A 20,533-nucleotide genomic window follows, 5' to 3' on the forward strand; every position below is an offset into this window, starting at 1 on the left:
GTAATCCAGTCTCTATAGTCTGCTGTATTCCTGTCTCTATAGTCTGCTGTATTCCAGTTTCTATAGTCTGCTGTATTCCAGTCTCTACAGTCTGTTGTATTCCAATCTCTGTAGTCTGCTGTATTCCAGTCTCTGTAGTCTGCTGTATTCCAGTCTCTGTAGTCTGCTGTATTCCAGTCTCTATAGTCTGCTGTATTCCAGTCAATATAGTCTGCTGTATTCCAGTCTCTATAGTCTGCTGTATTCCAGTCTCTGTAGTCTGCTGTATTACAGTCTCTATAGTCTGCTGTATTCCAGTCTCCACAGTCTGCTGTATTTCAGTCTCTATAGTCTGCTGTATTCCAGTCTCTGTAGTCTGCTGTATTCCAGTCTCTATAGTCTGCTGTATTCCAGTCTCTATAGTCTGCTGTATTCCAGTGTCTATAGTCTGCTGTTTTCCAGTCTCTATAGTCTGCTGTATTCCAGTCTATGTAGTCTGCTGTATTCCAGTCTCTATAGTCTGCTGTATCCCAGTCAATATAGTCTGCTGTATTCCAGTCTCTATAGTCTGCTGTATTCCAGTCTCTGTAGTCTGCTGTATTACAGTCTCTATAGTCTGCTGTATTCCAGTCTCTGTAGTCTGCTGTATTACAGTCTCTATAGTCTGCTGTATTCCAGTCTCTACAGTCTGCTGTATTCCAGTCTCTGTAGTCTGCTGTATTACAGTCTCTATAGTCTGCTGTATTCCAGTCTCTACAGTCTGCTGTATTCCAGTCTCTATAGTCTGCTGTATTCCAGTCTCTGTAGTCTGCTGTATTACAGTCTCTATAGTCTGCTGTATTCCAGTCTCTACAGTCTGCTGTATTCCAGTCTCTATAGTCTGCTGTATTCCAGTCTCTGTAGTCTGCTGTATTCCAGTCTCTATAGTCTGCTGTATTCCAGTCTCTATAGTCTGCTGTATTCCAGTCTCTATAGTCTGCTGTATTCCAGTCTCTATAGTCTGCTGTATATCAGTCTCTGTAGTCTGCTGTATTCCAGTCTCTATAGTCTGCTGTATTCCAGTCTCTATAGTCTGCTGTATTCCAGTCTCTGTAGTCTGCTGTATTCCAGTCTCTATAGTCTGCTGTATTCCAGTCTCTGTAGTCTGCTGTATTCCAGTCTCTGTAGTCTGCTGTAATCCAGTCTCTATAGTCTGCTGTATTCCTGTCTCTATAGTCTGCTGTATTCCAGTTTCTATAGTCTGCTGTATTCCAGTCTCTACAGTCTGTTGTATTCCAGTCTCTGTAGTCTGCTGTATTCCAGTCTCTGTAGTCTGCTGTATTCCAGTCTATGTAGTCTGCTGTATTCCAGTCTCTATAGTCTGCTGTATTCCAGTCAATATAGTCTGCTGTATTTCAGTCTCTATAGTCTGCTGTATTCCAGTCTCTATAGTCTGCTGTATTCCAGTCTCTATAGTCTGCTGTATTCCAGTCTCTGTAGTCTGCTGTATTCCAGTCTATGTAGTCTGCTGTATTCCAGTCTCTATAGTCTGCTGTATTCCAGTCAATATAGTCTGCTGTATTTCAGTCTCTATAGTCTGCTGTATTCCAGTATCTATAGTCTGCTGTATTCCAGTCTCTGTAGTCTGCTGTATTCCAGTCTCTGTAGTCTGCTGTATTCCAGTCTCTGTAGTCTGCTGTATTCCAGTCTCTGTAGTCTGCTGTATTCTAGTCTCTGTAGTCTGCTGTATTCCAGTCTCTATAGTCTGCTGTATTCCAGTCTCTGTAGTCTGCTGTATTCCAGTCTCTGTAGTCTGCTGTAATCCAGTCTCTATAGTCTGCTGTATTCCTGTCTCTATAGTCTGCTGTATTCCAGTTTCTATAGTCTGCTGTATTCCAGTCTCTACAGTCTGTTGTATTCCAATCTCTGTAGTCTGCTGTATTCCAGTCTCTGTAGTCTGCTGTATTCCAGTCTCTGTAGTCTGCTGTATTCCAGTCTCTATAGTCTGCTGTATTCCAGTCAATATAGTCTGCTGTATTCCAGTCTCTATAGTCTGCTGTATTCCAGTCTCTGTAGTCTGCTGTATTACAGTCTCTATAGTCTGCTGTATTCCAGTCTCCACAGTCTGCTGTATTTCAGTCTCTATAGTCTGCTGTATTCCAGTCTCTGTAGTCTGCTGTATTCCAGTCTCTATAGTCTGCTGTATTCCAGTCTCTATAGTCTGCTGTATTCCAGTCTCTATAGTCTGCTGTTTTCCAGTCTTTATAGTCTGCTGTATTCCAGTCTATGTAGTCTGCTGTATTCCAGTCTCTATAGTCTGCTGTATCCCAGTCAATATAGTCTGCTGTATTCCAGTCTCTATAGTCTGCTGTATTCCAGTCTCTGTAGTCTGCTGTATTACAGTCTCTATAGTCTGCTGTATTCCAGTCTCTACAGTCTGCTGTATTCCAGTCTCTGTAGTCTGCTGTATTACAGTCTCTATAGTCTGCTGTATTCCAGTCTCTACAGTCTGCTGTATTCCAGTCTCTATAGTCTGCTGTATGCCAGTCTCTGTAGTCTGCTGTATTACAGTCTCTATAGTCTGCTGTATTCCAGTCTCTACAGTCTGCTGTATTCCAGTCTCTGTAGTCTGCTGTATTCCAGTCTCTGTAGTCTGCTGTAATCCAGTCTCTATAGTCTGCTGTATTCCTGTCTCTATAGTCTGCTGTATTCCAGTTTCTATAGTCTGCTGTATTCCAGTCTCTACAGTCTGTTGTATTCCAATCTCTGTAGTCTGCTGTATTCCAGTCTCTGTAGTCTGCTGTATTCCAGTCTCTGTAGTCTGCTGTATTACAGTCAATATAGTCTGCTGTATTCCAGTCTCTATAGTCTGCTGTATTCCAGTCTCTGTAGTCTGCTGTATTACAGTCTCTATAGTCTGCTGTATTCCAGTCTCTACAGTCTGCTGTATTCCAGTCTCTGTAGTCTGCTGTATTACAGTCTCTATAGTCTGCTGTATTCCAGTCTCTACAGTCTGCTGTATTCCAGTCTCTATAGTCTGCTGTATTCCAGTCTCTGTAGTCTGCTGTATTACAGTCTCTATAGTCTGCTGTATTCCAGTCTCTACAGTCTGCTGTATTCCAGTCTCTGTAGTCTGCTGTATTCCAGTCTCTGTAGTCTGCTGTAATCCAGTCTCTATAGTCTGCTGTATTCCTGTCTCTATAGTCTGCTGTATTCCAGTTTCTATAGTCTGCTGTATTCCAGTCTCTACAGTCTGTTGTATTCCAATCTCTGTAGTCTGCTGTATTCCAGTCTCTGTAGTCTGCTGTATTCCAGTCTCTGTAGTCTGCTGTATTCCAGTCTCTATAGTCTGCTGTATTCCAGTCAATATAGTCTGCTGTATTCCAGTCTCTATAGTCTGCTGTATTCCAGTCTCTGTAGTCTGCTGTATTACAGTCTCTATAGTCTGCTGTATTCCAGTCTCCACAGTCTGCTGTATTTCAGTCTCTATAGTCTGCTGTATTCCAGTCTCTGTAGTCTGCTGTATTCCAGTCTCTATAGTCTGCTGTATTCCAGTCTCTATAGTCTGCTGTATTCCAGTCTCTATAGTCTGCTGTTTTCCAGTCTCTATAGTCTGCTGTATTCCAGTCTATGTAGTCTGCTGTATTCCAGTCTCTATAGTCTGCTGTATCCCAGTCAATATAGTCTGCTGTATTCCAGTCTCTATAGTCTGCTGTATTCCAGTCTCTGTAGTCTGCTGTATTACAGTCTCTATAGTCTGCTGTATTCCAGTCTCTGTAGTCTGCTGTATTACAGTCTCTATAGTCTGCTGTATTCCAGTCTCTACAGTCTGCTGTATTCCAGTCTCTGTAGTCTGCTGTATTACAGTCTCTATAGTCTGCTGTATTCCAGTCTCTACAGTCTGCTGTATTCCAGTCTCTATAGTCTGCTGTATTCCAGTCTCTGTAGTCTGCTGTATTACAGTCTCTATAGTCTGCTGTATTCCAGTCTCTACAGTCTGCTGTATTCCAGTCTCTATAGTCTGCTGTATTCCAGTCTCTGTAGTCTGCTGTATTCCAGTCTCTATAGTCTGCTGTATTCCAGTCTCTATAGTCTGCTGTAATCCAGTCTCTATAGTCTGCTGTATTCCAGTCTCTATAGTCTGCTGTATATCAGTCTCTGTAGTCTGCTGTATTCCAGTCTCTATAGTCTGCTGTATTCCAGTCTCTATAGTCTGCTGTATTCCAGTCTCTGTAGTCTGCTGTATTCCAGTCTCTATAGTCTGCTGTATTCCAGTCTCTGTAGTCTGCTGTATTCCAGTCTCTGTAGTCTGCTGTAATCCAGTCTCTATAGTCTGCTGTATTCCTGTCTCTATAGTCTGCTGTATTCCAGTTTCTATAGTCTGCTGTATTCCAGTCTCTACAGTCTGTTGTATTCCAGTCTCTGTAGTCTGCTGTATTCCAGTCTCTGTAGTCTGCTGTATTCCAGTCTATGTAGTCTGCTGTATTCCAGTCTCTATAGTCTGCTGTATTCCAGTCAATATAGTCTGCTGTATTTCAGTCTCTATAGTCTGCTGTATTCCAGTCTCTATAGTCTGCTGTATTCCAGTCTCTATAGTCTGCTGTATTCCAGTCTCTGTAGTCTGCTGTATTCCAGTCTATGTAGTCTGCTGTATTCCAGTCTCTATAGTCTGCTGTATTCCAGTCAATATAGTCTGCTGTATTTCAGTCTCTATAGTCTGCTGTATTCCAGTCTCTATAGTCTGCTGTATTCCAGTCTCTGTAGTCTGCTGTATTCCAGTCTCTGTAGTCTGCTGTATTCCAGTCTCTGTAGTCTGCTGTATTCCAGTCTCTGTAGTCTGCTGTATTCTAGTCTCTGTAGTCTGCTGTATTCCAGTCTCTATAGTCTGCTGTATTCCAGTCTCTGTAGTCTGCTGTATTCCAGTCTCTGTAGTCTGCTGTAATCCAGTCTCTATAGTCTGCTGTATTCCTGTCTCTATAGTCTGCTGTATTCCAGTTTCTATAGTCTGCTGTATTCCAGTCTCTACAGTCTGTTGTATTCCAATCTCTGTAGTCTGCTGTATTCCAGTCTCTGTAGTCTGCTGTATTCCAGTCTCTGTAGTCTGCTGTATTCCAGTCTCTATAGTCTGCTGTATTCCAGTCAATATAGTCTGCTGTATTCCAGTCTCTATAGTCTGCTGTATTCCAGTCTCTGTAGTCTGCTGTATTACAGTCTCTATAGTCTGCTGTATTCCAGTCTCCACAGTCTGCTGTATTTCAGTCTCTATAGTCTGCTGTATTCCAGTCTCTGTAGTCTGCTGTATTCCAGTCTCTATAGTCTGCTGTATTCCAGTCTCTATAGTCTGCTGTATTCCAGTCTCTATAGTCTGCTGTTTTCCAGTCTCTATAGTCTGCTGTATTCCAGTCTATGTAGTCTGCTGTATTCCAGTCTCTATAGTCTGCTGTATCCCAGTCAATATAGTCTGCTGTATTCCAGTCTCTATAGTCTGCTGTATTCCAGTCTCTGTAGTCTGCTGTATTACAGTCTCTATAGTCTGCTGTATTCCAGTCTCTACAGTCTGCTGTATTCCAGTCTCTGTAGTCTGCTGTATTACAGTCTCTATAGTCTGCTGTATTCCAGTCTCTACAGTCTGCTGTATTCCAGTCTCTATAGTCTGCTGTATTCCAGTCTCTGTAGTCTGCTGTATTATAGTCTCTATAGTCTGCTGTATTCCAGTCTCTACAGTCTGCTGTATTCCAGTCTCTATAGTCTGCTGTATTCCAGTCTCTGTAGTCTGCTGTATTCCAGTCTCTATAGTCTGCTGTATTCCAGTCTCTATAGTCTGCTGTATTCCAGTCTCTATAGTCTGCTGTATTCCAGTCTCTATAGTCTGCTGTATTCCAGTCTCTGTAGTCTGCTGTATTCCAGTCTCTATAGTCTGCTGTATTCCAGTCTCTATAGTCTGCTGTATTCCAGTCTCTGTAGTCTGCTGTATTCCAGTCTCTATAGTCTGCTGTATTCCAGTCTCTGTAGTCTGCTGTATTCCAGTCTCTGTAGTCTGCTGTAATCCAGTCTCTATAGTCTGCTGTATTCCTGTCTCTATAGTCTGCTGTATTCCAGTTTCTATAGTCTGCTGTATTCCAGTCTCTGTAGTCTGTTGTATTCCAGTCTCTATAGTCTGCTGTATTACAGTCTCTGTAGTGTGCTGTATTCCAGTCTCTACAGTCTGTTGTATTCCAGTCTCTATAGTCCGCTGTATTCCAGTCTCTATAGTCTGCTGTATTCCAGTCTCTACAGACTGTTGTATTCCAGTGGTAGCTATAGCAGGGGTGGGCACTTTAGGCACCCAACATGCCAAAAGAACGTTGCAAAACATACATGATGTAGGTGTATTGGCTTGCAATGGTTAAATCTAACCACTAGGTGGCAGTGAATGCTCATATTCTAATGCAGCATTTCACTAGATCAAGACAGGATGGCAATAGTAACGCACACGCAGCTATGTGACTGTCTGATGTGATGGAAGGCTGCACTGCGCCAAACAGACCGCAGTTCTGAAATGTCACGGGGTCAAAGGTGACGCAAACAGCATTCTGGGAGAAAAGGGGTCACTCCTTTTGTTATGACAGGTTCACTGACTCACTGTTACCGACCCCTCTCTCCCGTAACAATACCAGACAGACAGAAATGTTAATAATAAAACCAAATAGATATGAAATATACCAACAACAAAAAGCATGCAGGCATCTGGGATATATAATCGCGTGGATCTATATATTCCACATGCGTTTCTGCTCCAGGGTAAATGACCTACAATCTAACAAAATAAAGGTTCCAGAAGAGTTTTTGAATATTTGATTTGTTATGTTTTATAACTGTCCAATCCTCAAATCAGAATAAGATGTGATTCCATGACTAAACAGATTCCATGACTAAACAGTATTCCACCAACAGGATTGGTGGAATACTACTAGAGGTAGTTTAACTGTCCAATCCCCACATCAGTCTCAGCATTTTGTATTCACATGTTACTGATGTCAACAAATCTGATCTCAAACTGAGCCAATTGTCTACCAGTGGAAAAGCAGCTCTCCCCATACAGCAGAAACGGCAGGCATAGGCAGTCGGTTAGAGGATGGGATTTTTTGTCAGCCCCCCCCAATCTCTCCCTCCTTCCCCCTAGATTGTGGCACCTCTATTTAGACCACCACTCTGAATGGGAGAGGGGGTTTTGACAAAAGTTTCCATGGTGACAGTGCAATCTGTAAATCATGCTGCGGTAGACGTGTCTTCTCCTCCCCTCTGTCTCGCTCTCTCTTTCATTCCCCCTCTTCTCTCTCTCTCTCAAACATTCTCCCATCTCTGTCACATGCATACCTTTCTGAATCCACATCTCTCTACCTCTCTATCATCCATTTCTACATCACATTTCACCCCCTCCATTTCCAGTCACTCTGACAGAGAGAAGGTGTGATGGGGAAGACAGAACGTTCACTTAACATTCAACTGACACTCAGTCAAACATGCCGCTTCATATAAAAAAAACTAAAAGGTGAGCTATTTTCCGTGCATGTTAGTAGGGCAGCATGTGCAGCTAGATGAAGAGGGAGGGCTGTGTCCCAAATGGCACCTGATTCCCTATATAGTGCACTGCTTCTGAACAGGGGGTGAGGCTCGGGTCAGAAGTAGTGCACTATATAAGGAAAACAATGCCATTTGGGACAAACCGGAGGAGCAGTGGAAGACTCGTTGAAGTACCTTCGGCATCCTTAGACATGTACAGGGATAGCTTGGTACCATAGGGGATCCGTATAGAATCTGAACCAGGGACCAGAACAAGGTTATGTAATACACACACACACTCCGGTATGACAGAACACACACATTCAGTAGTATTAACACCACCACCCCCAGAGCTGGAAAGATCAACGCTACAGGGATGTTAATGGTTATAGTAGTGTTCCAAGACTAGAGTTGACCAATAGAAAAGATAAGAAGAACCAGGTAAAAGATGGCAGAATCTTAAAGGGGAACTCAAAAACTATCTTGTGGAATATTGCATCATCATAATGATGTGGCAGGTGACACATTGCTTCTTGAATGTCCAAGATCTTGAAAACTTTATTGCTGACATGCACAACATTTTGGAACTGTATCAACAATGGACTAATGAAACAAAATATATATATATTGTTTTTGAGTGGAGTTCCCCTTTAACCCCTCAAAGTGCCCTCTATACTGTACTACACTCTACCCCCTCTAAAGCCCAGTTCAGGTCCCATGATATATACTACACTCTACCCCCTCTAAAGCCCAGTTCAGGTCCCATGATATATACTACACTCTACCCCCTCTAAAGCCCAGTTCAGGTCCCAGGCAAAATACTACACCCTTCACCCTCTAAAGCCCAGTTCAGGTCCCAGGCTATATACTACACCCTTCACCCTCTAAAGCCCAGTTCAGGTCCCATGATATATACTACACTCTACCCCCTCTAAAGCCCAGTTCAGGTCCCAGGCTATATACTACACCCTTCACCCTCTAAAGCCCAGTTCAGGTCCCATGATATATACTACACTCTACCCCCTCTAAAGCCCAGTTCAGGTCCCATGATATATACTACACTCTACCCCCTCTAAAGCCCAGTTCAGGTCCCATGATATATACTACACTCTACCCCCTCTAAAGCCCAGTTCAGGTCCCAGGCTATATACTACACCCTTCACCCTCTAAAGCCCAGTTCAGGTCCCACACCCAACTCTCTATCCAGAGTAACACACTAGCACTCTGGAGTGCGTGTGCATACATATGTGTGTCACACCCACTAACTACTGCAGTCCCCCAAAATGACACAGATGAAGTGTGCGTTTCCAATTGTGTTGTCATCCTATAACGTGATTGGTTGCTTGGTGAGGCTTACCGTCTCCGAGCGGCAATGGGAACACGGGCATCTCGTAGCCGGTGGGCGTCTGTGGGGAACTCTGGGAACTGGTGTCCCGGGAGCTGCAGTTGGAGGCAGAGTTGACCGGAGCGGAAGACACAAAGTAGATGTCTGACTGATGGAGGGGATGGGGGAGATGAAGGGATTTAAAGAAACGGAGAGGAGGAGAAAAAGTGGAGAAGGAGAAAGATTGATAGAGGTAGAGAGAGATAGTGAAAGAGAAAGTGGGGAAAGATGAAGAGATATAGAGAAATAATGAGAGAGAGAGAGAGAGAGAGGGGTGTTGGTTAGTGAAATAATGAAATCACCTGTCTTAGGTTCTGAACAAACAGAGTAAAAACTCACAGACAACTAGGAAAAGCTCAAACCAAATGTATTCACCCACTGGGTCCAACAGCTGCAAAGACAAAGCATGATTACACAATCACATTTATTTATACCCTCCTACTAGGCTGGGTCAACTCCTTACACATCTATTTATACCCTCCTACTAGGCTGGGTCAACTCCTTACACATCTATTTATACCCTCCTACTAGGCTGGGTCAACTCCTTACACATCTATTTATACCCTCCTACTAGGCTGGGTCAACTCCTTACACATCTATTTATACCCTCCTACTAGGCTGGGTCAACTCCTTACACATCTATTTATACCCTCCTACTAGGCTGGGTCAACTCCTTACACATCTAGACATCCCTGTTGCTAGACAGGATTGTAATCATGGCCCTGCCTGATGCTAGAACGTTGGTGGGTGTGGAAGTGTATGTGTGTGAGAGGACGGTAGTAGGAGGGTCGTTGGGGTGGGCCCTTCTGGCCCCCCTCCCAGAGGTCACTTCATCTGTTGACTTGACCTCAAGCTGAATTCCTCGCTGCTCCCTAGTTCCTCAGCTGGCCTGCCTTATCAGAGACAAACTATTACCCTTCACCTCCCTCCTTAGAAACATGTGAACAGAATATGAACTTTGTCTCATTCAGTAACTTTCCTATCCACCCTTCAGTTCCTATCCACCCTTCAGTTCCTATCCACCCTTCATTGACCCCAACATACACATTCCCTATACATGTAAAGTCATCAATAAGTTCTAGTACGGTAACATGTATCAGTTTATTTCAAGCTAGAATCCAACACCTGCTACAACATGATGAGGTAGTGTTTCATATTGTTGAATGGTACAGTCTGCATGTGCCCTTCTGTTGTGTATGAGGTGTGTGTTTGATAGTGTGTATGTGTGGTCCCTCCGGGATAATAAACTGATTGAAATAAGATTGCTGAGAACACACACACACACACACGCTCACAAACGGACACGCACATACACGCTCATGAACGCTCGTGAACGCATGCACACACGTGCGCACGCACACACACACTTTCTCTCTCTCTTTTGTGTTGTGTAGGAAAAGCGCTTTATAACTCAGATTCATTACCATCATGATTGGACACTTCCACCTGTCAATCAAACTCACCCTGGAGGCAGTCAGCTGGAGCTCTGGCACGACAGCTGTGTAGACCAGGTTACCGTTGACAACCAGCCGGATCTCAATGGAGTCAGTGGTAAAGGCCAAGATGTAGGGAAACGCACACACTAACACAACAACAACTTCCTGTTATTGAATAAAGAATTAACATCCCATGTGCTGACATAGCATCAGAAAAAGTGCATTTACAGGCAGAATGGAGAATCAACAGGAATAATGAGTGCATGACTATGAAGTAATTATGATTTCAAAGCACAGCATCAACCTTCTGAAGAACACCTGGCTGAATGGAGCTGATAGATTCGGATAGATGGTTTAGATAGATAATGTCCTAATAAATGAATCCTAAGGGTAAAATTGGTTTGTCAAAGCAGCATGACAGTACAAACATACACATACTAACATAAGAGAAACTGTAGCTTGTGTAATGTATCTTTAGCCAGCCAATCTCTGCTTTCATCATCAGAAACAAACACAGACTCCAACAGACAAACACTCTGGACGACCTAGCCTGGGTGGCCACCCGCTGCATGTTACCATGGTGACGGGGCTCAGGCCAGGGCCGGAGGCTGGGCTGACCATGGGAGGGAGCGGGGTGTGGGGAGGGGTAGGGTGGGGCTGCTGGTTGCTATGGTTACCAGTGCTACTCACCGATGGCGTTGGGCATCTGGTTCCAGCTGAAGTGTAAGTCAGAGGCGTTAGACTGGATCATAGGGGTGGACCCATTGAACGGACACACCTTCTTATAGGAACAGATATCTGGGGAACATATGAGATATACAGTATCAGAACGGATATATTAGTGACTCCATATGCCTTTATACCATGTCATTGTTAAGTCATTACAGGAACAAATATCTGCACAGAAAGACGAGTTTAGAAACACAAGTCTAAATATAGAAACACAGTCGTTAACCTTGTATATATAGGAACCTTGTATATATAGGAACCTTGTATATGTAGGAACCTTGTATATGTAGGAACCTTGTATATATAGGAACCTTGTATATGTAGGAACCTTGTATATATAGGAACCTTGTATATATAGGAACCTTGTATATGTAGGAACCTTGTATATGTAGGAACCTTGTATATATAGGAACCTTGTATATGTAGGAACCTTGTATATATAGGAACCTTGTATATATAGGAACCTATAGGAACCTTGTATATATAGGAACCTTGTATATATAGGAACCTTGTGTATATATAGGAACCTTGTATATATAGGAACCTTGTATATGTAGGAACCTTGTATATGTAGGAACCTTGTATATATAGGAACCTTGTATATATAGGAACCTTGTATATGTAGGAACCTTGCATATATAGGAACCTTGTATATATAGGAACCTTGTATATGTAGGAACCTTGTATATATAGGAACATTGTATATATAGGAACCTTGTATATATAGGAACATTGTGTATATATAGGAACCTATAGGAACCTTGTATATATAGGAACCTTGTATATATAGGAACCTTGTATATATAGGAACCTATAGGAACCTTGTATATATAGGAACCTTGTATATATAGGAACCTTGTATATATAGGAACCTTGTATATGTAGGAACCTATAGGAACCTTGTATATTTAGGAACCTATAGGAACCTTGTATATATAGGAACCTTGTATATGTAGGAACTTTGTATATATGGGTGTTGAGGACAATGTATAATATATATTCAAACGTTACTACACCCTCAGAAATAAAGGTTTAGACTTGATCCTAAAGGAGTACAGCCGCTGGTCCCTGGGGTGGAATCTCACTGTAAGGAATCTCCTTTTGTATTTGTTGTTATAGGTGCATAATTGTACCCCAGTTCATACCTCAGAGAGTACCTTCCTCCACAGGTAGAACAGCATGCTTTTTGCCTTTGTATCGTAACACTACAGTGACAAAGCAATATGTTCTCTATAAGTGACAAACATGTACTTCTGATAGATCACTTAAACTGGTATAACACTTTTACTCATGAGTGGCCAAAAATAACTCATGCCTCCAATATCATTTCCCAGTGTGCCTTGCCTTTGAGGTTACCAACCATGACTGTATGTGTTAGTGACATATACATGGTTGTTGAATTCGTTCATTTTCATTCCTGTGGCCTTCACCAAGTGAATTCCAAGGTGTATCATTATAATTCAACTCTTCATAAGGCCTTATTTTGAGGGGTAGTTTTACCCTAATACAGCCTACAAGTATTAGGGTAAAATATGGGGATCAAAAATGTACCACTATACTATTTATTCGCACATGTACCCTAAAAGGTACCGAACAGTACCATGTGACGTCATTATGTGTACCTCTTAAGGTACATTATATGTATTTTTATATTTTTTTATAACCCAACTAACAATACCGTACCTTTATTTTCTAAGAGTGTAGAGTGTACAAATACCCCAGATAAATGGAGACTCACAATTGTAACACAACAAAAGACCAGCCTCCCCATCCTCGTACACATCGATGGCTGCCACAAAGTTGACCTGTGTGCACATGGCAGAGAAGAGCACTGTATTGAATTAATTCTACTCAATTGTCATTCATTGGCCCATCTTTAACTGTTCTCCTCTAAACTGTAACTCTTCCCCTTCATAGTTGAGCTCCCTCCTCAGTCACCCAAGCAGGTAAGTGGAAGCTAATGTAAATAACAACATAAATCATATTGTTAGGAGGTCTCACCCGGTTGGCGTCTACATGGTGTAGCCTGTATGCGTCCCCGGTGCTCTCGTTGATCAGGTCAAACTGGTGTTTGTAGGCCACACAGATCATGTTGTCGTTCTCCCCTGTAGGACCGTCCACTAGGGCCATGACTACTGGAGGGTCACACAGACAGATCTCCTGGGGGGGGGGGGGGGGGGGGCAGGTCAGGTGGGTGGGCCTCATACAGGTGCATGTGTGTGTGAATGCATGCCTGTGTGAGCCTGTATGAGCCTCTCCTCATTCACTAGCTCCCTTAGCTGTGGTGAAATGCTGACCTTCTATTGCTCAATGGAATAGCTCAAGAAGTTCTACAACTGCACCGCCGAGAGCATTTTAACTGGCTGCATCACCGCTTGGTATGTCAAAGGCACCGCCCTTGACCGCAAAGCTCTACAGAGGGTGGTGCGGACAGCCCAGTACATCACTGGGGCCGAACTCCCTGCCATCCAGGACCTTTGACTCCAGCCACCCAAAGACTCCAGCCACCCAAGCCATAGACTGTTCACTCTGTTACCTTCCAGCAAACGGTACCGGAGCATCGGCTCTCAGACCAACAGGCTCCAAGACAGCTTCTACCCACAAGCCATAAGACTGTTAAATAACCAGACTGCTAAACAGCCTAAATATTCAATTAACGGTACCTGAACAATCTGCACTGACTCTATGCACATTCACTAGACTATACACACCATATACACACTCACTAGACTTTACACACCATATACACACTCACTAGACTATACACACCATTAACACTCACTAGACTATACACACCATACACACTCACTAGACTGTATACACCATATACACACTCCCACACATAACACACACATGAATAACAACACAACACAAACACACATACATACACATTACACACACACACTTTTACACATCATTTTCTGCTGCTACTCTATTCTTTATTTTACTTTTAATATTATCTATTATGATGCCTAGTCACTTTACCCTGCCTACATGTACATACCTACCTCAAATACCTTATTATTATCTATCCTGATGCCTAGTCACTTTACCCTGCCTACATGTACATACAGTGCCTTGCGAAAGTATTCGGCCCCCTTGAACTTTGCAACCTTTTGCCACATTTCAGGCTTCAAACATAAAGATATAAAACTGTGTTTTTTTGTGAAGAATCAACAACAAGTGGGACACAATCATGAAGTGGAACGACATTTATTGGATATTTCAAACTTTTTTAACAAATCAAAAACTGAAAAATTGGGCGTGCAAAATTATTCAGCCCCCTTAAGTTAATACTTTGTAGCGCCACCTTTTGCTGCGATTACAGTCGCTTGGGGTATGTCTCTATCAGTTTTGCACATCGAGAGACTGAATTTTTTTCCCATTCCTCCTTGCAAAACAGCTCGAGCTCAGTGAGGTTGGATGGAGAGCATTTGTGAACAGCAGTTTTCAGTTCTTTCCACAGATTCTCGATTGGATTCAGGTATGGACTTTGACTTGGCCATTCTAACACCTGGATATGTTTATTTTTGAACCATTCCATTGTAGATTTTGCTTTATGTTTTGGATCATTGTCTTGTTGGAAGACAAATCTCCGTCCCAGTCTCAGGTCTTTTGCAGACTCCATCAGGTTTTCTTCCAGAATGGTCCTGTATTTGGCTCCATCCATCTTCCCATCAATTTTAACCATCTTCCCTGTCCCTGCTGAAGAAAAGCAGGCCCAAACCATGATGCTGCCACCACCATGTTTGACAGTGGGGATGGTGTGTTCAGGGTGATGAGCTGTGTTGCTTTTACGCCAAACATAACGTCTTGCATTGTTGCCAAAAATTTCAATTTTGGTTTCATCTGACCAGAGCACCTTCTTCCACATGTTTGGTGTGTCTCCCAGGTGGCTTGTGGCAAACTTTAAACAACACTTTTTATGGATATCTTTAAGAAATTGCTTTTTTCTTGCCACTCTTCCATAAAGGCCAGATTTGTGCAATATACGACTGATTGTTGTCCTATGGACAGAGTCTCCCACCTCAGCTGTAGATCTCTGCAGTTCATCCAGAGTGATCATGGGCCTCTTGGCTGCATCTCTGATCAGTCTTCTCCTTGTATGAGCTGAACGTTTAGAGGGACGGCCAGGTCTTGGTAGATTTGCAGTGGTCTGATACTCCTTCCATTTCAATATTATCGCTTGCACAGTGCTCCTTGGGATGTTTAAAGCTTGGGAAATCTTTTTGTATCCAAATCCGGCTTTAAACTTCTTCACAACAGTATCTCGGACCTGCCTGGTGTGTTCCTTGTTCTTCATGATGCTATCTGCGCTTTTAACGGACCTCTGAGACTATCACAGTGCAGGTGCATTTATACAGAGACTTGATTACACACAGGTGGATTGTATTTATCATCATTAGTCATTTAGGTCAACATTGGATCATTCAGAGATCCTCACTGAACTTCTGGAGAGAGTTTGCTGCACTGAAAGTAAAGGGGCTGAATAATTTTGCACGCCCAATTTTTCAGTTTTTGATTTGTTAAAAAAGTTTGAAATATCCAATAAATGTCGTTCAACTTCATGATTGTGTCCCACTTGTCGTTGATTCTTCACAAAAAAATACAGTTTTATATCTTTATGTTTGAAGCCTGAAATGTTGCAAAAGGTCGCAAAGTTCAAGGGGGCCGAATACTTTCGCAAGGCACTGTACCTACCTCAAATACCTTATTATTATCTATCCTGATACCTAGTCACTTTACCCTGCCTACATGTACATACCTACCTCAAATACCTTATTATTATATATCCTAATGGCTAGTTACTTTATCCTGCCTTCATGTACATACCTACCTCAAATACCTTATTATTATCTATCCTGATGCCTAGTCACTTTACCCTGCCTTCAAGTACATATCTACTTCAAATAGCTCATATGTCTGCACATTGATCTGGTACTCCCTGTATATACAGTAACTCCACATTGATCTGGTACTGGAATTCCCTGTATATAGCTCCACATTGACCTGGTACTCCCTGTATATAGCTCCACATTGATCTGGTACTGGTACTCCCTGTATATAGCTCCACATTGATCTGGTACTGGTACTCCCTGTATATAGCTCCACATTGACCTGGTACTCCCTGTATATAGCCTCACATTGATCTGGTACTGGTACTCAATGCATATAGCTCCACATTGATCTGGTACTGGTACTCCCTGTATATAGCTCCACATTGACCTGGTACTCCCTGTATATAGCTCCACATTGATATGGTACTGGTACCCCCTGTATATAGCTCCACATTGATCTGGTACTCCCTGTATATCGCTCCACATTGATCTGGTACTCCCTGTATATAGCTCCACATTGATCTGGTACTCCCTGTATATAGCGCCACATTGATCTGGTACTCCCTGTATATAGCTCCACATTGATCTGGTACTGGTACTCCCTGTATATAGCTCCACATTGATATGGTACTGGTACTCCCTGTATATAGCTCCACATTGACCTGGTACTGGTGCTCCCTGTATATAGCTCCACATTGACCTGGTACTGGTACTCCCTGTATATAGCTCCACATTGATCTGGTACTGGTGCTCCCTGTATATAGCTCCACATTGACCTGGTACTGGTACTCCCTGTATATAGCTCCACATTGACCTGGTACTGGTACCCCCTGTATATAGCTCCACATTGATCTGGTACTCCCTGTATATAGCTCCACATTGATCTGGTACTCCCTGTATATAGCTCCACATTGATCTGGTACTGGTACTCCCTGTATATAGCTCCACATTGATCTGGTACTGGTACTCCCTGTATATAGCTCCACATTGATCTGGTACTGGTACTCCCTGTATATAGCTCCACATTGATCTGGTACTGGTGCTCCCTGTATATAGCTCCACATTGACCTGGTACTCCCTGTATATAGCTCCACATTGATCTGGTACTGGTGCTCCCTGTATATAGCTCCACATTGACCTGGTACTCCATGTATATAGCTCCACATTGATCTGGTACTGGTACTCCCTGTATATAGCTCCACATTGATCTGGTACTGGTACTCCCTGTATATAGCTCCACATTGATCTGGTACTGGTGCTCCCTGTATATAGCTCCACATTGACCTGGTACTCCCTGTATATAGCTCCACATTGATCTGGTACTGGTACTCCCTGTATATAGCTCCACATTGATCTGGTACTGGTGCTCCCTGTATATAGCTCCACATTGATCTGGTACTGGTACTCACTGTATATAGCTCCACATTGACCTGGTACTCCCTGTATATAGCTCCACATTGATCTGGTACTGGTACTCCCTGTATATAGCTCCACATTGATCTGGTACTGGTACTCCCTGTATATAGCTCCACATTGATATGGTACTGGTACCCCCTGTATATAGCTCCACATTGATCTGGTACTCCCTGTATATCGCTCCACATTGATCTGGTACTCCCTGTATATAGCTCCACATTGATCTGGTACTCCCTGTATATAGCGCCACATTGATCTGGTACTCCCTGTATATAGCTCCACATTGATCTGGTACTGGTACTCCCTGTATATAGCTCCACATTGATATGGTACTGGTACTCCCTGTATATAGCTCCACATTGACCTGGTACTGGTGCTCCCTGTATATAGCTCCACATTGACCTGGTACTGGTACTCCCTGTATATAGCTCCACATTGATCTGGTACTGGTGCTCCCTGTATATAGCTCCACATTGACCTGGTACTGGTACTCCCTGTATATAGCTCCACATTGACCTGGTACTGGTACCCCCTGTATATAGCTCCACATTGATCTGGTACTCCCTGTATATAGCTCCACATTGATCTGGTACTCCCTGTATATAGCTCCACATTGATCTGGTACTGGTACTCCCTGTATATAGCTCCACATTGATCTGGTACTGGTACTCCCTGTATATAGCTCCACATTGATCTGGTACTGGTACTCCCTGTATATAGCTCCACATTGATCTGGTACTGGTGCTCCCTGTATATAGCTCCACATTGACCTGGTACTCCCTGTATATAGCTCCACATTGATCTGGTACTGGTGCTCCCTGTATATAGCTCCACATTGACCTGGTACTCCATGTATATAGCTCCACATTGATCTGGTACTGGTACTCCCTGTATATAGCTCCACATTGATCTGGTACTGGTACTCCCTGTATATAGCTCCACATTGATCTGGTACTGGTGCTCCCTGTATATAGCTCCACATTGACCTGGTACTCCCTGTATATAGCTCCACATTGATCTGGTACTGGTACTCCCTGTATATAGCTCCACATTGATCTGGTACTGGTGCTCCCTGTATATAGCTCCACATTGATCTGGTACTGGTACTCACTGTATATAGCTCCACATTGACCTGGTACTCCCTGTATATAGCTCCACATTGATCTGGTACTGGTACTCCCTGTATATAGCTCCACATTGATCTGGTACTGGTACTCCCTGTATATAGCTCCACATTGATCTGGCACTGGTGCTCCCTGTATATAGCTCCACATTGACCTGGTACTCCCTGTATATAGCTCCACATTGATCTGGTACTGGTACTCCCTGTATATAGCTCCACATTGATCTGGTACTGGTACTCCCTGTATATAGCTCCACATTGATCTGGCACTGGTGCTCCCTGTATATAGCTCCACATTGACCTGGTACTGGTACTCCCTGTATATAGCTCCACATTGATCTGGTACTGGTACTCCCTGTATATAGCTCCACATTGATCTGGTACTGGTACTCCCTGTATATAGCTCCACATTGATCTGGTACTGGTACTCCCTGTATATAGCTCCACATTGATCTGGTACTGGTACTCCCTGTATATAGCTCCACATTGATCTGGTACTGGTACTCCCTGTATATAGCTCCACATTGACCTGGTACTCCCTGTATATAGCTCCACATTGATCTGGTACTGGTGCTCCCTGTATATAGCTCCACATTGATCTGGTACTGGTACTCCCTGTATATAGCTCCACATTGATCTGGTACTGGTACTCCCTGTATATAGCTCCACATTGAACTGGTACTCCCTGTATATAGCTCCACATTGATCTGGTACTGGTACTCCCTGTATATAGCTCCACATTGATCTGGTACTGGTACTCCCTGTATATAGCTCCACATTGATCTGGTACTGGTACTCCCTGTATATAGCTCCACATTGATCTGGCACTGGTGCTCCCTGTATATAGCTCCACATTGACCTTGTACTGGTACTCCCTGTATATAGATCCACATTGATCTGGTACTGGTGCTCCCTGTATATAGCTCCACATTGATCTGGTACTGGTACTCCCTGTATATAGCTCCACATTGATCTGGTACTGGTACTCCCTGTATATAGCTCCACATTGATCTGGTACTGGTACTCCCTGTATATAGCTCCACATTGATCTGGTACTGGTACTCCCTGTATATAGCTCCACATTGACCTGGTACTCCCTGTATATAGCTCCACATTGATATGGTACTGGTACCCCCTGTATATAGCTCCACATTGACCTGGTACTCCCTGTATATAGCTCCACATTGATCTGGTACTGGTGCTCCCTGTATATAGCTCCACATTGACCTGGTACTCCCTGTATATAGCCTCACATTGATCTGGTACTGGTACTCAATGCATATAGCTCCACATTGATCTGGTACTGGTACTCCCTGTATATAGCTCCACATTGACCTGGTACTCCCTGTATATAGCTCCACATTGATATGGTACTGGTACCCCCTGTATATAGCTCCACATTGATCTGGTACTCCCTGTATATCGCTCCACATTGATCTGGTACTCCCTGTATATAGCTCCACATTGATCTGGTACTCCACATTGATCTGGTACTCCCTGTATATAGCTCCACATTGATCTGGTACTCCACATTGATCTGGTACTGGTACTCCCTGTATATAGCTCCACATTGATCTGGCACTGGTGCTCCCTGTATATAGCTCCACATTGACCTGGTACTCCCTGTATATAGCTCCACATTGATCTGGTACTGGTACTCCCTGTATATAGCTCCACATTGATCTGGTACTGGTACTCCCTGTATATAGCTCCACATTGACCTGGTACTCCCTGTTTACTTTATCCTGCCTTCATGTACATACCTACCTCAAATACCTTATTATTATCTATCCTGATGCCTAGTAACTAGATCTGGTACTGGTACTCCCTGTATATAGCTCCACATTGATCTGGTACTGGTACTCCCTGTATATAGCTCCACATTGATCTGGTACTGGTACTCCCTGTATATAGCTCCACATTGACCTGGTACTCCCTGTATATAGCTCCACATTGATCTGGTACTGGTACTCCCTGTATATAGCTCCACATTGATCTGGTACTGGTACTCCCTGTATATAGCTCCACATTGATCTGGTACTGGTACTCCCTGTATATAGCTCCACATTGATCTGGTACTGGTACTCCCTGTATATAGCTCCACATT

At 43.2% G+C, this 20,533-nt stretch overlaps 1 protein-coding gene across 11 annotated transcripts in view; it reads right to left on the minus strand.

Annotated features, from left to right (window-relative positions):
• The window catches only part of garnl3 (GTPase activating Rap/RanGAP domain like 3), a 185,098-nt gene that overhangs the window by 14,787 nt on the left and 149,778 nt on the right, over positions 1-20,533 (minus strand). For 6 of the 11 annotated variants that reach the window (XM_090233947.1, XM_090233950.1, XM_090233951.1 and 3 more), the window contains 6 exons: positions 13,051-13,209; positions 12,788-12,854; positions 11,011-11,118; positions 10,348-10,466; positions 8,858-8,993; positions 7,696-7,755 (listed from right to left, as the gene is read on the minus strand). In XM_090233947.1, coding sequence (XP_090090073.1) covers positions 7,696-7,755; positions 8,858-8,993; positions 10,348-10,466; positions 11,011-11,118; positions 12,788-12,854; positions 13,051-13,209 — 649 coding nt within the window. The remainder of the gene's footprint in view (positions 1-7,695; positions 7,756-8,857; positions 8,994-10,347; positions 10,467-11,010; positions 11,119-12,787; positions 12,855-13,050; positions 13,210-20,533) is intronic. The other 5 variants (XM_090233953.1, XM_090233956.1, XM_090233955.1 and 2 more) reach the window with 1 other exon arrangement.

This window comes from Oncorhynchus mykiss, chromosome 5, assembly GCF_057628025.1.
Source record: "Oncorhynchus mykiss isolate SJ-2025 chromosome 5, ASM5762802v1, whole genome shotgun sequence".
Classification (NCBI taxonomy): Eukaryota; Metazoa; Chordata; class Actinopteri; order Salmoniformes; family Salmonidae; genus Oncorhynchus; species Oncorhynchus mykiss.